Genomic DNA, 18,278 nt, shown 5'->3' on the forward strand with positions numbered 1-18,278 from the left:
CATTTGTTTTTGTTATTGTCTAGTGCTGTGTATAATTTTTCTTAGCATTGAATCGTAAATAATCGATAATAACAATAAATAAATATAACTAATAGTATTCGTAGTTTTTAACCACAAAGTATTGATAAATGTAGGTATGTTAGTTTGATGTTATATTCACCATACTTATTATTGATTAACAAGTTGGAAATCTTTGTATCTTTCTAAGTCGACTTGAAAACATAAAGGTCATCATACCTGAAGAGGTATCCAAATTAATTAAACTCGACTACAGAAAAATTTACCAGTAAAAAGTCTATAGAGCTTGTGTTTGGTCCTAGGCAGAGTCTTGAGTCGGTACAGTGTACGAATTTGTCATTTTTAGACACTAAGTTCAAAACTGTAAAAATATATTTGAATGAGATTTTTAATTGAGACGAAATATTTTGCGATTTTTTTTTATTTTCCAATTTACCCCCTAAAAATCCTTAATAGTGGACGTCGGATAGACAGACTTGAGGGTTTTTATATGGATTATTTTTTCCTTTTGAGGTAAGAAATCCATAGGAAATACACCTAAATAAATCAAATTCCTCAGAAAAAGCAGGGGAACACGAAGATTTAGCTACTAAAGCTAACTAAGTAGTTGTGTATAACCTATGAATTTACAAAACAGTGTTGATAAATGTTATCGCGAGTTCAAAACATGCACGAATACTTTCTTTTTATTTGAACCGCCCCAGTTCGTATCCTATTGTGTGAATATGAAGCGGTTTTTATATTCTCTTGTTATATTTAATGTCTGTGGCCTAAAAATAAATTTTGGGGAACATACTAAACTAGGTATTCTTGACTATGGTGTAAATTGGTTGTACAATAGCAAAACAGAAAAAACAGATATTAGAACAAAATTTTTAGAAGAAAAGAGTGAAAATATAAAAAGCAAGAAAAGGATAACGGCTCTTGAAAGTGAAGCTTCAAATAATGTTGAATATTTTAACAGTATACCCCATCACAAATATAGCAAAGGAATGAAAAAAATTAAAGATATTGAATATATAGAAAACAATTTTAAAACTATGGTGAATATGGAAGGAGTGAAATATGAGTACAAAAGAGACATGCATTGGAGGACTTGGAGAGAAGTTACGTATCCAAATAATAGCAGAATTATAGTGTGTTATAGATGTGAAAATATTATACATACGAACTGTGAAAAATGTCATGGCAGCGGAGCTTGGGTATAAATTTATTTTTATACAATTTTAAAATATTACCATTTAATAGTCGAATAAATAATATAATATATGCTAATATTTTATTATATGTACATATACTTATAATTTTTAGTTATTAAAAAATAAGTTATTCGTTATTAATATACCGATTAAAGCACAACACTATTAACGTTCAAAAAAATGTTTCAGGCAATAGAAGATAATTTACCATGCCCATATGAAATCTTCTCGATTATTAGCAAAAACGAAGTATGTGCAATCAATTACAAACAAATAAATAGAATACATGAAAAATGTCCAGTCATCATAAAATTATCAGATTTAAGAGATTGTAACAATCCGATGATAACTAAATATTTAGTGAAGCGAGATTATGGAACTGCCTCTGAACGGAATCGGACAAGTTTGTGTAAAGAGCGGGAATATTGTGAAATCACAACCTTTTATCAGGTAAAGTTCTGGCGGAAGTCTTTTGGTAGGTACCTATGCGAAATGCTATAGTTTGTAACTGAGAAATATTATATATTTACGTGCTTAATTTTTAACGTGAAAAAGGCTATAAAAGAAAATCTAATTTCTACACAAAAGTTCATGATTAGTTGTGTGTGAGTGCAAAATTGAAACTATTATGTACCTACCTAAATCGTCTATATTCTCTTTTACAGATATCATCAAATCGAACAATTTTTAGCGTAATCAATGCGACAAACCACGTGTTTTATTCAAGGATAATGAAAAATGGCGGGAACAATTTTATTTGTGTAGACGATTGCGGCACTTATGATTCATCCACGAGAAAGATTTTAAGTAATGAAAAACCTCTTATTGTCAATTTGTTAGACAAATCTGGCAAAAATAAGCGGGAATATCTATTGAAAAAAATCGTTCACATAAATGATTTGATTAAGTCATACAAAACAACAGTCAAACCATTTAAAGTTGGCGTGAAAGTATTCAAAAATCCTTATTACGAAATGGCGAAAAAGAGAAGGGAAGAAGAAGATATATTTAAGACAAACAAACACGGAGGGAACAACTATCAATTGACCACAATGTCTAGCTGTCAAAAGTTACAAACCACTACGGTAGACGAGTATGAGTTGCATGATTACTTGGATGCTTGATAGTCAGACATCTTTACGTAGCCGCACTATTGCCAGAGTTCAATTTATCCAGTCTAATTTCCCGATCGATCTACATATTAAAATGCCCAAACGGGTGGACAAAAAACTGTCTTAAGGATTACAATTGATATTTTTGACAAGTTTATTTGTTAGACAAATTTAAAAACCCCCGACTTTCAATATTCATTTCTCTACAAATTTTGAATGACTGAACCGATTTTCATGAAACATACATGACTAATATTCGGAATTAAATTATGACACAAAAAATCTAAACGAAAATCGATTCATCCTATCGGGGCATAGATAAAAGAAATATTGGTTAGAAGGCTACGATGCCACAGACAAGACATGTTAAACTTATAAATAACACTCCTCCTTTTGCGTCGGGGGTTAAAAACGAAAATCAAGACTAAATGTGGCCTGACTACGTTTAGTCGAGGTCCATACAAATATTGTGAATGCGAAAGTATATATGTCTGTTCGCTTTCACGGCTAAACTGCTAGATAGATTTTAATGAAACAGCATGTAGGTATGCATGTAGTGACTCCCGTTCAAATATAGACTACTTTTTCAAAGATCAACCCCTAAATCGCTACAACGGGTGGTGAGATAAATATATTAGGACAAATCACACAGACTGAGCTAGCCCCAAAGTAAGTTCGTGACTTGTGTTATGGGATACTAACTCAACGATACTATATTTTATAACAAATACATATATAGATAAACATCCAAGACCGGGGTCAATCAGAAAAAGATCATTTTCCATCGTGAGCCGACCGGGGATCGAACCCGGGACCTCTCGGTTCAGAGGCAAGCACTTTACCACCGCGCCACCGAGGTCGGCAAAAGCTGGTTATTAATAAAAGATCAATAATTAATTTCATAATTTTTCTTCACTAGCGACCCACAGTCTGATTCACTTAAGTATCTGTCTGTTTCACTAACGAAAAAGTTAGGGATTTCCATTAAAACACATTTATATTTTACAATTTCGTGTATTTCACCTAAACATTGTATTTGGTTTCACGTTATCCCCCTTTTATACAAATTTACAACAAATCGATTTTTATCACAGAACAAATGAAATAATTTTACAATAGACTGAAGTTCGATGCAATTTATTGAAGAAACCTAACTAATTTTAATGGTAAATTTATGTAACGTGACGTAATGTGTCTTGTAAAAACGGTATCAATTTATTACAAATATTCAAATTTCACTTGTGTCATTGCAACTCAATTTGAATATCTCCATACTATTCCATACAAGCGATACTGTTTTCAAAAGTCACATCACGTCACGTCACGTGGCAATGTCGCTTTATCTTCCGGAAATTACAATATTTAAAATTTTTAACAATAGGTAATTAATAGAGGCAGTTTATATGAAGCTACATGTAGTACTGATCAATCACTTTATTTTTTACTTTTTTATGTAAGCTACAAATAGTGCTATCTCTTTCATCTGCAGTCCGACCTCTCTTTCTTACATTGCATGGAATATGCACAGGTATAACGTATAGCCATCGTATAGGTTAACTATAAATGGATATGTCTATTAATATCATAATACAGTAGGCGCCGGAATACCTGTTAAAATTGATTAAGTTATAAGCACTAATTGTAATTACTTTGAGACCATTGTAACACTTGGTTGGCAAATAAATAATATGAAAAAAAAGGTGAGAGGTCGGGCTACACATGAATGAGATAACAATATATGTACTTTACATCGAAAAGTTGTGCTGGCTCGATTACAAAATCGATTGTTTCGCTATCGATAGTCCTTGAAAAATCATCAATGATATCGATAATGCTCTCGACAGTAAAACTATACATTTTCAAGGTATACCGATATGAAAACTAAGTGTTTTACTGCAGCACATTGATCAAGGAATGTTGGTAAGTTTATTATCGCCGTGATACAGTAAGTTTATGCCATAGACAAAGAATATTTTACAAATATTCGAATAATTTTCACATTGAACATTGAAAAATGGAGTGCTATTTTTTATAGATAAATGGTTTCTATTATCACTGCAAAATACCTCAATTGTTTGAACACTGGAAACTGGCAAATCGCGCAGTATGCTTTTAAATATCTGTTTGCAAATTTCATATAATGTTTTGAAGATATTGACAAAAGATTATGTAAAGGACAAAAATGACATAAATTTAAAATATTAAACCTATCTACACGCTCCTCAATATAAAGTTGTGCGATTCAATGCATAACAAAATATTTATCACATAATACTATGTAATAATATGACCATAGATCAGCAAAATAAAAAGTAATACAACAGGCCGGAAATGGTTTTATTTTTTAATAAAAAAAATCTTCCATTGCCATGTGTCAAACAAAGCTGTTTTTCGCATGGATTTAGAATACCTACTAATAGGAATACGGAGTATTACTGCGCATTTATCCCGCTAGAGTGCAGCACTGTATGGTTGCTAAACAAAAGTTTTGCCGCCTTTTGCTAAGTTGATGAATACGTATATTTATTTTTGCCTCCACTGGAAACGTTTGTTAGATATGTTTATTTTACACATTTAATAGGACGTAAAATACTTTTCATCCATTAAACAGCTCGGTGAAGGTAGTTGTACGGAGGTATCTTAGACTGACTGTATTTGCAGTAATAACCCTAAAGGATACCCGGTGATTTTAAAACTATTACTTTTATTTATATTTCACACATGTATAAACTACGTTTAAATATCCTATTTATCTCCATAAAGTAAATCATATTTTGCTATGCATTAAAAACCATGCAGTCATACGATATTCGCACCAATTCAAAACGCAATGACAGATAAAACAAAAGACGACGAGCTAGCTTAGACAACAGAGACATACATTCCCATACAACTTCCTGGCCCATCTCATACAAAGCGGCAAGTTGGGCGTTGTATAACTGACCACAAAAGATTAGCGCTCTGTACCGTTCCTTCTCGTGTATTTGTCATATACATTTCTCTTTCTTGTATGAGTGAAAAGAACGTCTAAAGTTTTGTCTGTCAACGTCAAAACGTAACATTATGAACTAGATGAATAGGCTATTTTACTACAGATACTTATCTCCAAGTCAAACATAATAATGATAATAAAAGCCCGCACAAATGAAATGTTGCAGACGTGGTGTTCTTCTTCATAGTCGTATTCCTCATGGCTGAGGGCCGTGGTCATTAAGTGGAATTAAACACACATAATAACTTTCTTGGCATTGTTAATGGAGTGGTTTGCCATTGCCTACTCAATTTCACACACAAGTTAATAATCAACCAGTGCGCAGGTTTCCTCACGATGTTTTCCTTCACCGGAAGCAAGTGGTGGTCGATGAAAACTACTATACATGAGTCAGATTGGTATACAAACTCATGTGGCACGAGTGGGATTCGAACCTGGGACCTTTCGATCCACAGGCGGGCGTCTTAACCATTACACCACCAGCGCTTAGACTTGGTGTCACTGTCGCTAATAACAATAACGTTGGCTATCTGTTAATAAGTCCACATATTGTCGGATATATGGAACTTGTTTGTGATGTAGTGACGTCACTGATTCGGAGTCAAATCCGAATTAGTGATTCAAGTATATGAAATTATCATGTACTTAATTGAGAAATAAGTTACTACATCAATTAATAAAGTGAGCTTTAAATATCGCGTTTCGTTACACATACATAACGTACCTATTTTTATTTTGTATATACTTAGTAAAATAGCCTATTGGTATAAGCAAAAAAAAAACGCTTTAAAATTTAAGTTACTATTTGCAATAAACAAAATTGTTTACAAAAACATCTCAATTCACGTAATAGAGTACTTTTAAAACATTAACCAGTTCATTCAGGCGTCTAAAGACCGCTACCCATCAGGTGGGACGCATGCCTTTTTACTTGCTAGGTAGTATATTAAAAAAAACATTGTTCTTTAGGTAAATAATTTATAGATTGGTTTTCCAATGCTACAAAAGCCATTGAATTATGGCAAATTATGAAAAAATTGTTTGTTTATATATTTACGTAATTATGTGCTTATAATGTGGGGGAATCAACCCTTAAAAACCGCGAGTTCACTATCGAAATCTTACAGACAAATATGACCTAAGAATTTATAAAAAAAAATGTATTTTTCTTGTGAATTTTGAAAAAACAAAATATTTACAATGAAATTAAACATTTTAACATTATGTATTACCTTGTGCTATTGTATTCGTGAAAAAGAATTAACAAAAATCTTCAGTCACACATGAACAGATAAAAAAAAATTTAAACGTCCCTATCAAATATTCTGTATATTTCTCATAAAAAATACTATAAATGTAAGTACATTTTGCGCGTAAACAATACTGATTTAAAAAAAAAAAAAACGTTAAACAATTAATAGCATTAAGTAGAGGGAACATTAGCTAAAAAAAAGATTTATACAAGCAAGATTTAAAACGAAAAAATCCATAAAATATATAACAAAAACAAAATTATCAACTATATATAAAATGTTACATTAAAAAATTACGAGTCACTGACCTGTAATTAATGACGCGAGATGTCGACTATCGATCTGTTTACGAGATCACTCAACCCGCGCCGCTGCCAAATAGTCAACTATTGTTCACATCTCCGATAATAGGTACATATCAGTGACATTTTTTATAAATAATGTCTATTTCTCACGTTAGTCTAAATAAAAAATAATACCTAATACAATACAAAAATATATACAATACCAATCATTTTTATATACGTCTCTAAAATAAATGACTAAGCATAATTAAAATAAATTAGCAAAAATACAAGATATATATTCTAATAAGGTTAAGCAAAAACGTGACTGACGCGAGTGTTTTTCAAATGTACAGTCGACCGCGCTTTAACTTACCCAAATTCATTGCAAAATAGCCGGTATTGCAACCGCAACAAAAGTATACGCTGGGTGACTTCGTGTGCGTTTGACTGTACTGCTAATTGAAAAAGAAACATAACACACCATTTTGTTTAACGTTAATAGAACCAACATCAAGATAATACCATTCCAAAACCAATCTTAAATTTGGGGCTCGTATTATAAATACTAATGTGCCAATCTTAAGTAGGTATGTACAGTACACATGTGTATAAATAAACATCGGATTATATGTATGCACTACCAAATTGCCAAAATTTGTATATAAATATGAAGTTTGTATATGATTAGCTTTTTTCTTATAAGAAAAAAAAAATGAAAAAAAATAATTTTACTCACTTTGCCTTTGTCACAATTTACTAATAGATATTTTTTTCGAATAAACAAAACATTTATAAAAAAAAAAAACCAAAAGAATCTACTTCATTCACACGCTAAAACATTACAAAAAAATAAAAAAATATTATTTTTTTCATAGGATATTACATAAATATTTTTATATAATACAAATTATTAGTAAATGATGATAGGTATATGTATTTGCGTAAATGAAGATAATCCCATATCTATTTATAGGCACGTGTAAGATCAATAATTGAATTTGGCAATATTAAGAAAATCTTATAAATATCGAATACCAATACTATACTTTCATTTTCGATATAAAAAATAATCCTTTATATGTAATTTTAAGTCGACATATAAAAAAACGTTATAGATAAAGTCAATTATTATTTCACGTTAACATAATTTTAATACTGAAATCGCAAATTTCAGTTTAAATAGGCCAATTATTAGACCAATTTTACCGAATCATATTTTAAAACTGGCTTATAATTTTTTCCCCGTCAATAGGAGTTTTCAACGGTTTATTATCTATGCTCAACAATTTGACACGTCCGGTAACAGCTGTCAAAGTCAAATGACAGTTGTCTGGCATTCCAAACATAATCTATTATTCGTACGAATTCGGAAAACCCGCGAAGATAGTCGATACAACAGGAGAGAACACTGTTAAAGGACTTTTTGAAGCTATAGTACATATATTGCTATTTCATTCTTCTGTGGCCCGACCTCTCTGTCTCTATGAAAGGTATTACAGTCTATAAAGAATAGAAAACGGTATGGACTATATTACTACCGAAACGAACTATATTCTTTTTTATCATTGCAATACCAAATAGAAGTCAAGATTGGTATATTAATATGCAATGTTGCCAACCAAAAGGACACGACATTATTTTTTTTAACAAGTTAATTGATATTAATTAATAAGTTCATAAACACGTTTTCTGTGATCTTGCTATACATATCAAAATAGTTCCTATTACAACAAACAAAAGGCATAAAATACCTTCAATATACAAGAATGTTCGTCCACAGAGGAAAGATAAAGAAATAACATATGCATTTAGCTTCAAAAAGTTAATAATATCTTCAATTTCATCTACAATGTCATAAAAATTTCTAATTAAAACAAAAACATATGTAAACATACAATAAAACATAAAAACGAATAACATAGTCAAATCTTGTTCCGTTCGCGTACGGCCATTTTGTTTCTATAACGAATAATTTTACAAAAAGTCGACTAAATGAGACATATTGGTCGCTCGTCTCTCTCTACCGATCTTAGTCATGTGGATACACAACTCTCGGTCCCTGGAAAATTAAGCGAAGTATATACTTAGTGAAATAGCCAAAAACACTTCAAAATTTAAGTTACTATTTGCAAAAAACAAAATTGTTTACAATAACATCTCAATTCACGAAAAAGAGTACCTACTTTTAAAATATTGACCATTAACCAACCAACTAAAAGCTGCGGTGAGCGAAATAACACGAGAAATATGCGTGTATGGGCGTAGCTAAGGTGGGGAAGGGTGCCCCACCGTGGATTGATTTTTTGTCCTTGTCCAGGACTAATGTTTTACTGGTTTTACCGATAAAAAATAATACAAAAATATCCTCGCCGAATGCTTGTAACAATGTGAAAATTGATAAATTTATTGTTTTTTTTTAAATCAATATAATAAATTTAATTTACCTCCACACAATAGAATTATAAGATAAATAAGATTTATTTATTGCCGACCAAAGAATTTGGTCAGTTGTAAATAGATAAAAAATAATTTACATTATACTAGCGGCCCGCGCCGGCTTCGCTCTTGTAAAATACAATAAATCATACACCTAAACATTCCTAAGGAATCACACTATCTACTGGTGAACACCGCATGACAATCCGTGCAGTAGCTTTTGAGTTTATCGCGAATAGACAGACAGACAGACGCGGCAGATAACTTTGTTTTATAATACGTAAGGATTTACCTCAAATCCCCCCACCCCCCGTTCCCCTTGACAAGTTTCTTATTGCTCTTCGCCCCTCCAGCAGAGATGGTTGCGGTCACTTTGCTGGGATACATGTATGGTTTAGCGTTGCGTAGAAGCTTCTGGACTTTACTGATCACCGTTGACGCATTGCAGTTAGACTTCTTGTGGTGGATGCCGCTGGAAAAAAATATTATAGATCGGACAACACGACTTAAACAGTGCGTACGTTCTATATGCGGTGTTGGAACACGAAACGAACACGAAAAGTATTTGTTTTTTGTTACTTTATTTTTTTGGTTACGGCCACGCTATCTGCATCCTACTCTCTTGTTCGTTTTCTCTATATATAATAAACGGTCACGTTTTCTCCGTATAGCTACTGGGTTTTTATTGTTACCAGTCTAAATGATACATAATAATTTACATTTTTATTCATGGTCCTTCGAGCCGGGTACCCAATCAATCAATATCTTACCAATCCCAAGATATGTATTTACTATCGTAGGGCTAGGCATAGCGTTTATGTACAATTTTGTATAAGTATTAATAGTAAATAACTCTGTCTTAGTTCAGTAGAATAAGCTACAGGTATTAGTGTTTTGTATAGCAAACATAAGAATTTAAGTTTCTCAACAAAAAAAAACATGTTTGCATAGTTCTTAAGACATTTAATGTTTTCAATAAGTTGTGTGTCAATATCGTTCATAATTCTATTGATATCAGTCTGATGAAAAACTGTGCTAATAATTAACTGTGCAAATAAATACTTTCTCTCTTTCTGGGACGAAAAAGTAAGTAAGGAACCGTGTAACAAGTCACGAGACAGTCAGAAACTTGCTGACTCGAACCCAGTCAGCCTGGGAACACCTTTTGGAACGCCAGTCGATATTCACGATTCGAGAGCTGAATCCGTTTTTTTTTTTCAATAATAATATTCTTTATTTTTTTCTCCACAAAAACAGCTTAAAATATATCTATATGTATGTATCTATGTATAATATGTATTTATGTTTGTATTAAATTTTATGTAGGTATACTTTGTATTTTTTTTATGTACCTATTATATGTATTCTATGTATTGATTTTATTCAATCAAGTGATAGGTATCACTTTAGTCTTTCTGTTTCTCCCGAAGGAGGTAGAGAATACTTTTAGCGTTAAGTCCGCTCATTGTACCAATTTTGGTAAATAAAGTTTGAATAAATAAAAAATAAAAATATATTACTTAATTAACGGTACTTAATGGTCGGATGACGACTGAGGTCCATTTGTCCATGGGATACACCCGCAAGGGACGCATACACACAAGCTAACAAAGTGTTCAAACTCACCATTCTCCTATGTGAAACACCCTGGGACCTTTGCACATGATAACTCTGAACTTCTCTTTGCCAGGTCGATTCTGCGACAGCCTCAGTAAAGAATAATCCCAATTGTAATCGTCGTAGTTGCAGAATAGATCCCTTAGTTCCATTATAGTGTTCCATACAGTCCTATTGAACGCAAAACCCATGTTATGCATGCTCGAATGCCACGGAGTGATTTCCACCTAAAATGGTAGAAATGGTAGATTTTATAATGGCAACTCGATATAGTGAGCTTATAACCAAATGGAATTCACGACTAGCAATAAGGTCACGTGACAAACGCGTATTTTAAAAATAGAAGTCTGTATTTTTTTTTTTGTGCAGGTATAACGTTTTTCGGTTAATAAAATTCGGTTATTAAATTACTTCTGCGTAAGTGATGCGCAGTCAAGAAGCTATATACAATACTGGAGCTAGTACTCCAAAATATGTTTTTATACAAGACACATATCTCTCATCGGCTGCCCGACATTTCTTCCTTATGTATTACGAAGTATATACATAGGTGTAACGTATTTTCACTGTGACGTTATACCTTTCGCCATGCAAGAAGGAGAGGTCGGGCTACAAATGAAAGAGATAGCAATACATATATTTTTTATCAAAACGTTTTTGGGAATTACCATAGCTTCACGTGTGCAGTAAGAACCAATTATTCGTCGCCACATTGGTATATTATTTACAAAAAAAAAAAAACATGCAGACAGCAAACCAAATATCATTTTTCACATATTGAATGTCTTAAACAGCCGTTACACCGAAAAACGAAACTTTTTTTATATATTAGCACTATCTTTAAAATATTAAGTCATATTTGAAATATTATTTCGCCTCTTTTTTCATTTTAAAGAGTTATGACATTCAAGGATTTTAATAAATTTAAATAAATAAAAATTACGTAAAATCACTTTTTGGTTTTAAGCTCCATAATTTTACCCATGAAAAAAATCTATAAAAATATACAAATTAATTAAATGAATTATGTCTATTTACAGTGTCATTCACCTCATTCCTAATTAAATGTTATCAATAATAAAAAATTATCTGTGCATGCGATTATATAAAAAAGAATTTAAAAATAAATTAAATTTACGCATTCATAATTAGAAACTTTATCAATACTTACCTATCGTCTTTAAAAAAAAACATTCGGCTAAAATATAATACGAATTATTTAAAACAGCTGTTCTGAACGCCTGCAGCTATGATCAGAGCCACAATCTTAAATTATTCGGATTATACTTTAGCGGTACAATGACGGATATATTTTTTATTCAGACGGTTAATATATTCTAAGGTGAATTTATACCTAAGTACCGTGACGTAATGTGACTTGTCAAAACGGTATCGCTTGTATGGAATAGTATTGAGATATTCAAATTTAGCTTGCGTCATAGAGCATCAGTTAAATTTTAATATCCCCATACCATTCCATACAAGCGATACTGTTTTGACAAGTCACATCACGTCATGTCAATTAAGTATAAATTTAGCTATAATGCAATGCTGACTAGTATAATACCATTAGAAAGAGATACAAAAAGCTTTTAAATACATTATGGCGCCCGGGACGCCATTATTGCTGTTGTTTTGTATTCGAACAACGGCATTCAAGATCTAAGTGCAAACCGCCATAAGGTCCCTTTTGATTTGGACGGCCATATATAGTCGTTAGTAAAAATATTTTAACTACCACGCATTTGTTAGTGTTAAAAAATTACAGCCTGTCTATTAACAGTAGAAAATAAATTATATCCTTTTTCTACTCTATATAAGCAGACTGTACTTTTAATTATTTTTACAAGAAAACAATATCAGTCCAATATCACTCAACTATAGAAAATTACATGCTTTAGTTGCTAAGCAAGCTTTAAACACAATACTACGTATAAATCACTATATATTTGCCGCAAACAAAAAAGATATCTATGTGCACGTGACGAAAGTCCAAAATCCTCCTTCTGCCGCGCAAAAAACCAAGATGCTCTTTAAAAAAAGTATATATACCCAAACAAAAGTAGATCATTGAACAATTTGTTGAAAAAAAAAAAGAACTTATTTAACCGCGTGAGTTCAGTCCCATGTAAAGGCGGGTGCTACGATATGTAATTGTATATGTCACAGTAAGATAGGAAAAACTGTAATAAAAGTCATATCCCTAGGAATATAATTATTTTGGAACGTACTTATAAGAATGCAATTTATTAGACATATTAAACGGATCAAGTTTGGTTATAAAAAAAAATCGACCATAGATTAAAAAAAAAACAATATATTCGTTTTTATTATTACAAAGTCGTTCTGTAACCTGCAATTCGTTTAAATATCTATAAGCACTAATACGTATTAAAGAAAGGTACTTAATTATATCGTAAGCCATTTAAAAAAATTTTTACAGATCATAACACTGAAGGAAAAATTTGAAAATTAACAACAATATCGCAATAAAACGTTCAATGATCTATATATGCTAGCGAATATTCGACTAGAAATAAAATAAAAAATGGCACGCGAACCAGGCTATATGCAAAATTACTGTACAAACTCCATTGTAACTAGCTATCACTATACAAAATCTATTTGGAATGATAAAATACAACCATTCACTTCAAATACTAGTGAATTTTATTTGATATTAGTAAACAGCTTTTGTGAATAGATTTTAATTGACTATATTTAACTGACAATATATGTACACAATATAAAATCAATTAATTTTGAAAATTAATGCTGATAAATAAAATAATAAATTTGGTTAAACCTTGAAGTGGATCCAAAAAGCAAGATTAAATTAATAATATAAAAAGCACTTTTTTAATATATAAAAAATATTTGATGGCTGTATTTCAACATTCCTTATACTCAAAAACTTAAAACACCTTTTGTATAGACGAATACAAATTGGGATAAACTTGAAAGTTCCAAGTTTGGGACTCTTGCCGTCTCCTTCTCTCTTCGTTCGCTGCTTTCACTTGCTGAATGTAGCTCAGGGTAAGTTGTTTCTTCCGCTGTTGTAATAAGGACTATAATCGATTGGCGGTTTACGCTTAAGACTTATACACGACGCTAATTAACGATCAAATAAGAGTCTTATTTTCTTTGTAAGTAAATTCAAATTTAAATGGCAGGATGAATTTGATTTCTGAACCTCAAGTTTGAAGCCCTAAGATGGGCTTTCACCGCTTCCTGATAAAGTATCTGATAGCCTGTAACATATCTAACAGATATCATGAAAATTTTATTTCACTAGTGGATTAGGTTGACTGGCCAATCACTTCAGGCAGATTTATTTAGCAGTTAGTTTATCTGTCAGATTACAATATGATATTTTATAAAAGTTGTGAAATAAGCTCGGGTGGTTCTCGACCGCCGCGGCCGCACTGTCATTACGATCCGTCAATTTTCTTTAAGAAGAAATCATTTCCAAAATAAGTCATTCATAAAATTTTCATTACATTACAGATAAAATATTTTAAAGTATGATAGTAACACTAACACCTGTCTTGAAACACTCTGAGAACTAAAACCCTATCAATAAAACTCTACTTTGGTCGTTAATTTAGATCGAATTTTCGTTTCACCTAAAAAACGAATATATGTGTGCAGAGTGTTTAGTGACCGCCCAATTTTTAGTTCATTAATGAAACACATGTGCTGTTAAAAATAAAGCACGTTCAGAAATATATTGTGAAAAAATAAAATAAATAAAAGATATTATGTATGAATTTCATTAACTTCAGACTTCAGAAAAAACTATATTTATGTAACAAATACAAGGAAAACTATAGAGAACGCGAATGAGAAAGAACTAAAACAATTCTCTTGACAAATTATTCTACACTTACTAGATAAAGGAATTTATTGCAAGGAATTTATTGTACATAGTTTTCTATTGCACAACTGTCTACTGTAGTCACAGTCCACTATGAAGATTTTGGTGGCCACCGTTTTCGGTTTAGTAGACTGTGACTACATTGTGTGATGGAAAACTTTAATACTTCGCAATAAATTCCTTTTATCTAGCGTAGAATGATTTGGAAAGAGGATTAATTTAGTTTTTCGCTTGTAAACAAAATAAATTGGTTGGTAAAACTGTGATGGCGGCGCTGGTGTGCAGTTACGTATCTTAAAACCGCCTATCTCACACAAAGCGGACAATTAGGCGTATTAAACAACAACGACAGGAGATATTTGCGCTCTGTCTTTCTTCTGGCGTATTTTTAATACTTATTTATTTCGCGTGTGAAACGAATTATATGGCGATGTGATTCAGGTCATGCAGACCGAAGATGGTGAAACTTGAATTTTATCTCTGTTACATAAAATACCTTTTCCAAAGAACCACGCGAAGTGAAATTAAGTGGAAAAATCATAGAGTTTATTACAACCCTCATAAAAAAAAAATAGGCTGTGTCTCGTTCTGTCAATGTCAAATTAGACAAGTGCGATAGAGACAAAACATTTATTAACTTGAAGGCTTTAAATGTTTTTATAAATAAGAAGGTAAATCTATGATTTTTCAGAACTCGGCGATATATTGATAGTTAATAGTGGTAGTATAAAAAAAAACAAGATAATAAAAAAAAAACACACAACTTCGAAGCTGCATTTACAAGCTTCGCACATGTAAAGCTCAGCATTTTTAGTACTAAAAATGTCTGGTTCAATATTTGCGGACGTTTTACATTGGAAATTAACAGTAAAAGAAATCTTCTAGCTGTCATGACGCTTTACAATGAGAACTTTCAGCAATAAGAAACTTTTGCTTTGAAAACTACCAGTCGTTTCAAATTGAGGACGTTTTGCTCTCAGAGCATTATGTATTGTGGTCGATGTGCACCCAAGGACGTTTAGCTTCCAAAACCTCCTGATCCGTAAAGATTTGAAAGAATAAATAAACACGTTTAAAATACTTTTTCATGATCGCAATGGCGTCGTACGAACCATATTTTAATATTGTCTTGTATAGTGTAATAACTTTTTTACTTAAGAGCTTATGCCCGCGGCTTCGCTCGCGTTAATTTTCGATGAAAAGTACCCTATGTCCGTCTCAGTACTTCAAACTACATGTACTTCTGCAAAATTTCGAGAAGATAGGTAACAAACAAACAAATTTACTTTCGCATTTATAATATTATAGTTAGGATAGGATTAGTATTGATAAGTATGTGTTTTATACGGAAAATTAAAATTAATATGGAATATGCACACGTCATTGTAAAATATACCTACAGAGGAAGTTTTAAAGCTCATTTTTCAATGAACATCAACTCAAGAGCGATGTACAGTACAAATGTTTTATGTCTAAATTTGCAATAACCACAAAACTAAGAACTAATAAACATCAAAGAAAAATATACCTTATCGCCATTGACGTGGTACTGATAAGTCTTGAGGTAGGTCCCTAGCGACAATATCTCGCAATAAGGGCAGGTTTTGTCTGCAGTGGTTCGAAGTAGGTTTAACATGTATATAAAATCTTCGGCTACGTAATGGTCCTCCTCTAAGAAGAGTACCATACCTGGAATTTAAAAAAAAACACATTTGGACTCACCTACCGAAAGATATGTAAAATTAATATTTTTTTGTTATATGGAGAACACTCAACGGCCCACACTCACTGGAAACTGACACAGAAAGAATAGAATTCCTTTATTCTATAGAAAATCTATACTTGGGGCAAAAATAACTTTTTTTAAGGTTTGCAACGCGATAACTTTTGAACCGTTGGTCTAATTTTGATGAAATTTTAAAGGATCTGTCAATATAATTTTTGAGTTAGTGGGGGCAACAAAATCGGTTAAGTCGTTTATGAAATATTCACAATTTTGTAAAAAATCATTACTAATTTATTGCGTTCGCGGCGAACAACTAGTTCGTTCTAAATCAATTCACGATCCATATATAAAAAAGTATCGATGTTTCTGAAACAGTTCCTTACGTTTCATAAAAAAAAACATTTATCTAATAGTCAGTAGATTTTGCGTGAAAGAGTAACAAACATACATAAACACATACACACATCCTCACAAACTTTCGCATTATATTATTAGTAGGACTCACAGGCGTCAAGTTTCATCTATCTCTGTGCGAAATGACAAGAAAATCGGCTCATTAGTTTTTGTCTTTATTCATCACAAACAAAAATACAAATGTTTTCCCTTTTTATAATATTAGTATAGATTATTACCTGTATGGCCACTAGTACACTGCAGCTGGTTGAAGATCCTATTGGCTTTCCACCACCAATGGTGCTTCGTTTGTGTGTACTTCGCCTCCCGGTAGTGCCCGTGGAGGTCTGGGTGCTTCGCGTTATTGCAACGCTGTTGTATTGCACTGGAGATATAAATAATAATTATTTGTAACGATTTTTACCATATCATATCATATCATATCATATCATACCATACCATACCATACCATACCATACCATACCATACCATACCATACCATACCATACCATACCATACCATACCATACCATACCATACCATACCATACCATACCATATCATATCATATCATATCATATCATATCATATCATATCATATCATATCATATCATATCATATCATATCATATCATATCATATCATATCATATCATATCATATCATATCATATCATATCTCATATCTCATATCTCATATCATATCAATCATATCAAATTTCGCAGAAAGGGAGGAATCGAAAACGGGAGGAAACAAATCCCTCTCGTGCCACATGAGTTTGTATACCAATAATCTGACTCGTGTATAGTAATTTTCATAGACCACCACTTGCTTCCGGTGAAGGAAAACATCGTGAGGAAACCTGCATACCTGCTTGATTAAGATATGTGTTAAATTGAGGTAGGAAGCAGGTGAGGAAGGTAGCCGAAAATCAGTGGTTATTCTTCGGATCAACTTTGAGCTGACCTGCCGATATTGTGCTCAGATTTAAGAGAAATGGATTTAAGTTTACAATCTTTTATATTTACGAATAATATAGAATATTGATTTCATCAATTCTGTCGCTGCTATATAGACACATTGCACTAATATCAACTACAAAAAAAAACTACTTTTACTTTAAAAAATTTACTCACACATCGTATTTGGCGTCTCTGGGGCAATCGTTGGGGTCCATCCCCGGGAATTCGTGGGGATGGGTCTGTATGGAGTAAGGGTAGAAAATCTGCATGACCTGAAACACAAAGTTTTACAAAAATTTGTCACTGTGCTTACTAAAATTATTCTGTACGTTTTCAATTCCCTCCGGAAAGATCGGTCTGTTTTTTAATGTCTGTAGTGTTACGCAAAAGGAAGACAAACAAAAGTTATT

The 18,278-nt window shown here is 32.1% G+C and overlaps 2 protein-coding genes across 7 annotated transcripts in view; one reads left to right on the forward strand and one right to left on the reverse strand.

Moving 5' to 3' along the window:
- The first annotated feature begins 563 nt into the window (after positions 1–563).
- Positions 564–4,114, forward strand: LOC128682150 (uncharacterized). Its single transcript, XM_053766714.2, has 3 exons — positions 564–1,220; positions 1,407–1,667; positions 1,883–4,114. Exons 1-3 carry the CDS (start codon positions 639–641, stop codon positions 2,339–2,341), a joined length of 1,302 nt encoding a protein of 433 aa, XP_053622689.1. The 5' UTR covers positions 564–638; the 3' UTR covers positions 2,342–4,114.
- Mgat2 (Mannosyl (alpha-1,6-)-glycoprotein beta-1,2-N-acetylglucosaminyltransferase) overlaps positions 3,324–18,278 on the reverse strand; it is a 36,667-nt gene continuing 21,712 nt past the window's right edge. For 4 of the 6 annotated variants that reach the window (XM_053766709.1, XM_053766706.1, XM_053766707.1 and 1 more), the window contains 7 exons: positions 18,043–18,140; positions 17,150–17,295; positions 16,320–16,480; positions 13,839–13,967; positions 10,924–11,141; positions 9,590–9,769; positions 3,324–8,920 (listed from right to left, as the gene is read on the reverse strand). In XM_053766709.1, coding sequence (XP_053622684.1) covers positions 8,836–8,920; positions 9,590–9,769; positions 10,924–11,141; positions 13,839–13,967; positions 16,320–16,480; positions 17,150–17,295; positions 18,043–18,140 — 1,017 coding nt within the window. In that variant the 3' untranslated portion in view covers positions 3,324–8,835. The remainder of the gene's footprint in view (positions 8,921–9,589; positions 9,770–10,923; positions 11,142–13,838; positions 13,968–16,319; positions 16,481–17,149; positions 17,296–18,042; positions 18,141–18,278) is intronic. The other 2 variants (XM_053766711.1, XM_053766710.1) reach the window with 1 other exon arrangement.

This window comes from Plodia interpunctella, chromosome 29 (assembly GCF_027563975.2).
Source record: "Plodia interpunctella isolate USDA-ARS_2022_Savannah chromosome 29, ilPloInte3.2, whole genome shotgun sequence".
Taxonomy (NCBI): Eukaryota; Metazoa; Arthropoda; class Insecta; order Lepidoptera; family Pyralidae; genus Plodia; species Plodia interpunctella.

Coding starts and splice junctions, on each gene's coding strand:
- LOC128682150 (XM_053766714.2), top strand. CDS start 639: ATGAATTTACAAAACAGTGTTGATAAATGTTATCGCGAGTTCAAAACA. Junction 1,221..1,406: donor GTCATGGCAGCGGAGCTTGG/GTATAAATTTAT, acceptor AAAATGTTTCAG/GCAATAGAAGATAATTTACC. Junction 1,668..1,882: donor AAATCACAACCTTTTATCAG/GTAAAGTTCTGG, acceptor TCTCTTTTACAG/ATATCATCAAATCGAACAAT.